Genomic DNA, 6464 nt, shown 5'->3' on the forward strand with positions numbered 1-6464 from the left:
GGTTCATAATTTTTAATTTATTTCATTCTAGGCCCAATATGGCCCAAAATGTTGAAATAAATGGATATGGGTCCAATTAGAGCCCATTTGAAGGTTCTAATCCCATGATAGTCAAATTGGAGGCTTATTGGCCCAATGAGTCCAATAAGGAAGTCCTAGTCCAAAATGAACCTAACCAGAACTTCTAGGGTTTCCAATTGCTTATTGACCATTTGTAGCACTTGTATGGTGTATTTGTTTGAAAATTAGATGTCATAGAGTAAGCATCATACCTGCTCTTTAAGTTTTTGATTCTTCATTATACTTGAGTGTAGAGATTACATGACACAAAATTTCTAGTTGTGACACCAACATATCCAGCTTTCATGAAATGGGGCTAGAATGTTATTGGTTGGGTATGCATTTCTGTTTATTATCTGAAGTGTTGGACAAATTGCTAATTTCTTTATTTCATTTTGCAATTTTGAATGGTAGTTTTGGTTTTATTGGTAACCCCAGGCAGGTTCATGAATTTTAATATTTCTTTTTTGTTTTATTGTAGGTTATCGATAAACCTTGGGTGCCCTACCCTTCCATGGCTTCTGATTGTTTTCAAGCTTTTGCTATGGATCCCATGCAAGCAATAGGTAAATGACAATTTTGTCCATCCTTATCTTTATACACAAATAAATGGTAATATTGAAATGTTAATGATTTCAAAATGTTTTTTTTAACTCAAAGTTTACTTTTAATATTTTTGAAGATACATGTAGACGAGATGTTAAAGGAAGGAGAAGGGTAAACAAATGCTTACTCATAATTTCGATTTTTGAATGTTTTTATAGCCTCAAGTTTTTTCAAAATGTTTTTCGGTTGTTTAAGTAGCCTCAACTTTTGAATGTCACTTTGGAATTCATTTGAAGGCCATGCTGGATTTCCTAGAAATTGAACTGAGCTGCACCATCTTGATGATGGTATCACAATCTAGTATATGTGGTATGTAAGGAAGTGTTGCACGATTAATAATGTATAATCAGTCATGTGTTATTACACATTTTCATATTTTGTGATTCTTATATAATCCTATTATTTTTGAACAGCGTAAATATTTCATATTTTATGTCGTCGTGATTTGTTTCTTTTTATCGGTTATTTAGTGTATCATCTAACAAATAACAACATAGTTTGATTATTTTGTCTTCAACATGTACTTTCTTTTGGAACATAACATTTTTGTAAATGAAACATATCACCGAAATAATTTACACGCCCTGCCGCTTTGCGTGGGTACACTGCTAGTATATATATATATATATATATATATATATATATATATATATATATATATATATATATATATATATATTAAAAACTATAAAAGAAGAAAATGGATAGTTTCTTCATTTTACATGTTTTACATTAAGAACTGTATTAATTATTTTATAAATTCTTTTAATCATTCGGTATCGGAACTTCACTTCGAGTGCCTTCTGTCAGTATCATAGATGTATTTCGACCACCAGCGGCGACACTGATTCCTGAAATTCCATTTGCTAAAGATAAAATGCAAGTCAACGCAGGAGCGCTGAAGCAAAGCCACCGAGTCACAAAACCATACCACTTCCATTTCTGGAAGGTATAACAATTTCTGCGAAACTACGTTGTAATTTTGTAGAAACCGGATGAGAAGCAAAAGCAATATCAAACAACAATCTGTATGTAAGTATGTTTAATTATAAAAAAAGAAGAAGTTAAAATGCTTTCACACCATGATCAGTCATGTGCATATATGTGATATAGGAAATACGTTCCCTACAAATCCTAATTCATATCTGAATCCATCTTCTTTCAATTCCTTGATTAATGCTATGGATGTTGACTTCTCTTCATTCTTCTTTCCACAACAGTGCCATCAGTTCACAATTTCGGAGATTAACTTAGCAACCCATAACTTCAACGAGTCATTGATAATCGGTCATGGGGGGTTTGGCATGGTTTACAAAGGAACCATCACTAATGGGTCAACTCATTTGGTTGTGGCCATTAAGCGCATGGATTCAACCTCTAATCAAGGAGCAGCAGAGTTCTGGAATGAAGTTCAGATGCTTTCTAAGTTAAGACACTGCCACTTAGTGTCTTTGATCGGTTATTGCAATCATGGTGAAGAGATGATCCTTGTTTACGAGTATATCCCCCATGGAAGCCTTGAAGATCATCTGCACAAATTTCAAACTCCTTTATCCTGGATTCGACGACTCAAGATATGCATAGGGGTTGCTCGTGGCTTAGATTATCTTCACACTGGCACAGGTATTAAGCATGGTGTTATACATCGCGATGTGAAAACTTCAAACATATTGTTAGATGATAATTGGGCTGCAAAGATTTCTGATTTTGGATTGTCGAAACTAGCTCCTATAAATCAACCTTTGACTTATGTCAACACTTTTGTGAAAGGCACTTTTGGATACCTAGATCCAGACTATTACGCAACGGGTAGGTTGACAAGAAAGTCTGATGTGTATGCGTTTGGGGTAGTATTACTTGAAGTTCTCAGTGGAAAACGAGCAGTGGATACAAGTCTTGATGATGAGCATTGGGGTTTAGTAAATTGGGCTCAAGAATCTATGAAAGAAGGTAGGTTAAAGCAAATTGTTGATTATACTATAAGAGTGGGAGTGATGCCTAAATGTTTGAAGCAGTTTGCACATCTTGCAAATCGGTGTGTGCATGATAATCCAAAGCAACGGCCTACAATGGCTGAGGTTGTGGCATGCCTTGAGTCTATACTAGTCTTACATGAGAAAGCCATAGCCATGTCCATGAGAACTTTTTGGGGTAGAAGGTTAAACTCTTTGGAGTTCTACTTTGATACTGTTGGAGGTGAAAATAGAATCTTACGAAGGTTTGAGTTTAAAACTATTAATGTTGCAACTGAGAATTTCGCTAAGGATAATAGAATGTTAAGATGTAGCTTGGCTCCATTCATGTACAAGGTATCTTATATAATTACATTATTTTTGGGTTTCGAAAGGATGCTTAAAGCTGAAAGTTGGTTAATTTTTCTTCTCAGGGAAAGTTACAAAACGGACGAGGAATATCAATTGCTAGAATAGGTTGTCAAGATTATAAAAATGAAGTGTCATTAATGGTAAAACTTGAGCATGAGAATTTGCTTCCATTGATTGGGTATTCCATTGAAGGAAAAAAAGTATACCTTGTCTATGACTTTGCATTCTGTTCCAATCTACATCTCTCGATAATTGGTATGACTTCTTTTTTTAAAATATGGATTTCATATTATATGTAAAGTTTAAGCTGAAATGAAAGATTAAACTTGGCTAACATTTTTCTCGATGATATGTCTTTGTAGGACTTTTGGACTGGAATAAGCGCAAGAAAGTAATACTGGGTGTTGCTAGGGCACTTCTTTACCTTCACCAGCATGATGTAATACATGCTAATGTTATACCTGGAAACATTCTTTTAGATGAAAGTTTCCACCCCAAACTGTCAAATCTTGAATTCTCAAGGTGTTTAACAACAATAAACGAGGCTGTTTTTGTCGAAATGGGTACAATGTGGGAGACCTTGTAAGTACACAACCATTCATTTAGAAATTGTCAATCTTCGGGAATGAACCCTTCAGATGTTCTTGAATTTTCTAAAGTTAGATGATTCAAAATCATTAATGTTTAATTTACACCTCACATGTCACGGTTTCTTGAATTTTCAGATGTTCTTGAATTATTCCCTTAATAGTGATAACCATTGTAAAATCTTGTACCCCATTACCAATTCGACATTTTTGATTGATAAAGATGTTGCTATAGGTATTAGTGAGCAAGAAGGTAATCTCCATTCTCCAATTTAATTTCCTCGAATAGATATAAAAATTGAGTTCATTTAGGAAGAAGTCTTTACAGTAGTAATTTAAGCGACGTACCTTCAACTTTGTAGGGTCTAAGTTATCTTTCATGGAAAACTGCATTTGATATAGAACATACCCAGATACGTGTGTGTTTGTGTTATCTTTTTCCTTCACAAAATTTGAATGATTTGTAGTAATGGTCGAAGCTAATAATATATGCATATGTGACAGGGAATATATCGCACCAGAACTGCATCAGGCTAATCGTCTGTCAGCTAAGGCTGATGTGTATAGTTTTGGTGTCTTGGTTTTGGAAACCACAATTGGGTGTCGTATGTACAACTGCTTAAAACGAAATGTAAGTATTATTATCGATGACCAGATTCTATGATGTTAGTATTGTGCATCTATAATATCATTCACATCCTATATATTAAAAAAAAAAAAAAAACATATACTGCTTTTTGAAATTGACCCAAGCTTTAAAAGGAATTTTCATACAAATTTATCAACCTTTTTCCACTTGTAACATGCCCTTCAATGTGATTATGGATTTCTGATTTAAATCATGGAAAAGCATTTTGGTTGTTCTTTTTCCTTTTAAGTTTTGTATAATGTCTTAATTTTGTGGCGTGAGAGAGAAATGTTATATGATGGTGTTACGTTTTTTGAGAAATTCAAACGGACTACATGTAATAAGTGAAGTATAAAGGTATGTGAAATTGTTGTAGGTTTGGAAAAATTGGATGGAAGGAACATCTTCAAATATACTTGATCCTAGAATTCATGGCAATCCAAGTTCCATAACAAGATTCATCCACATCGGGTTGCTGTGTGTTCAAGAAGATGCAGATAACAGACCAACAATGGAAGAAGTTGTTGGCATGCTGACTAACAGTTCATCCATCAACCTCCCTATACCAAAAGAATATGTGCCACCATGGATGATATATGATTAAGATTATACAGAATCATACGAATGTCATGTGACTATGATTCTAGGGCAGTTGAGGAGTTCATATTAGAGTTCTGAAGATTCCTTCAAGCCATCAATAGACTCTTAGGATCAAAGAAATAAGATCGTGTATTGTATTATAGGTCTCTTATTTTCTTTGTTGGTTAAACAAAAGTCGGCTCTTATTTATGATAATATTTTGAGTTATTATGATGTTGAAATTTCTTGTAGAACACTAAAGCAAAGTGCATTTCTTAAAAGTTAAAACACAAAAGGAATGAAGAAACCAAATGAATGTACGTGTTCAAAACAAAAAGGTTCACGGACTTCAAGGGATAGTGGCTTTATTTATTTATTTGTTGTTATTATTATTATTATTATTTTTTTTGGGGGTGGTTAGCCAAAAAGTAATTGAATTTGAGGAAAGAAGAGCTGAAAAGAAGTTAGTAATGCTGAAGAACAGAGAAACATAATTGTAATCATATAATAAGATAGCATACTAAGTTTATGGTTTATCATCATCACTGTAAAACCTAGCGTACATCGCTATAACTTATTTTAATTTGTTCGGATGATATTTGGATGAACAAAGGATACAGAAATAACAGAAGGATCGAGCATCAAGATTGTTGTGCCAATGTAGAAGGATAACCCAATAATTACGAAGGAATGCAGAAGAATTAACAAATAAAGACCCAAGAATGATTCTTGTATTGAATGTGTATGTGTTTATGCGGTATACAGAGAAGTACACGTAAAACTGAATTTTAACTCTCCTGTACGTCTAACTAAATGGTCAAAAAGTCACTTTGACTTTTCCTATATTTACAAGTACAATCCCTAAACTCGTCCATTGTTTACATATTTGACCCTAGACTTATTAGTTTTAAGACACATTTCTACAGATAATTAGGATCCCTAGTTGCATGTGAGGTTCATAACAAAGAACTATATAGATGTATTACAATCCCGAGTTGTGTGATGCTTACGGTTGGTTTGATGATCTCTTGGCTCCCGAGGTTATCTTAGGAGTGGTGCTTTAGGTGCTATGGAGATTTAGAAACGAAATGGTATCCGGTGATAAACGTCCTTCTCGCGAGGTTTTGTCCCAAAGTATAGTTGATTTTTTTATGGTTTGTCAATAAAAATATAAAGGTTAAGGCTTTATGGAACCAGAGCCGGTCCAGACGGTGGGCAACCCGGGCGACCGCCCAGGGCCCACGACTCAACGGAGCCCAAAATTTCTGGATTATATAGTGTATATATATAAACCAATTATTACCAAAATGATTTTTAGGACCTAAATTTGGTTCAAAGTCAAACTAACTCAAAAGATAAACAATTTGACTTGCTTGTTATTGCTAATTGGACGTGATTATAGTGAAGAATAAATGATTTTTTTTTGAATCTTTATTATATTTTTCTTTAAGGGGCCCTTTTTTTCTTTTCGCCACGAGCCCCATATACGTTTGGACCAGCCTGATCAAATGGTATGTGGTTTATCTATGTGTAATTAGCTATGGATAGTAATATATTATAAGAGAAAAAATTAATAATATGTTGAAGGTGTTGGGTTTATATGATCAATAATCATTATAGAATGATATTACCAATAACATACGATCCTATAGGGTCATACCTTAATCAAGTTGATACTTA

At 33.9% G+C, this 6464-nt stretch overlaps 1 protein-coding gene across 2 annotated transcripts; it reads left to right on the forward strand.

Moving 5' to 3' along the window:
• The first annotated feature begins 1480 nt into the window (after positions 1–1480).
• On the forward strand, positions 1481–5026 carry LOC145086429 (uncharacterized). 2 transcript variants are annotated; one of them, XM_079024184.1, is made up of 6 exons: positions 1481–1698; positions 1887–2975; positions 3053–3245; positions 3353–3572; positions 4082–4208; positions 4582–5026. In XM_079024184.1, the coding sequence occupies exons 2-6, from the start codon at positions 1971–1973 to the stop codon at positions 4807–4809; spliced, it is 1773 nt and encodes a 590-aa protein (XP_078880310.1). In that variant the 5' UTR covers positions 1481–1698; positions 1887–1970; the 3' UTR covers positions 4810–5026. The 2 variants fall into 2 exon arrangements, with proteins under 2 accessions (XP_078880310.1, XP_078880309.1); XM_079024183.1 differs by lacking the exon at positions 1481–1698 and having other exon boundaries at positions 1719–2975.
• Positions 5027–6464: the final 1438 nt, after the last annotated feature.

Source organism: Lactuca serriola, chromosome 2 (genome assembly GCF_051521515.1).
Source record: "Lactuca serriola cultivar US96UC23 chromosome 2, Lser_US96UC23_V15, whole genome shotgun sequence".
Lineage (NCBI taxonomy): Eukaryota > Viridiplantae > Streptophyta > Magnoliopsida > Asterales > Asteraceae > Lactuca > Lactuca serriola.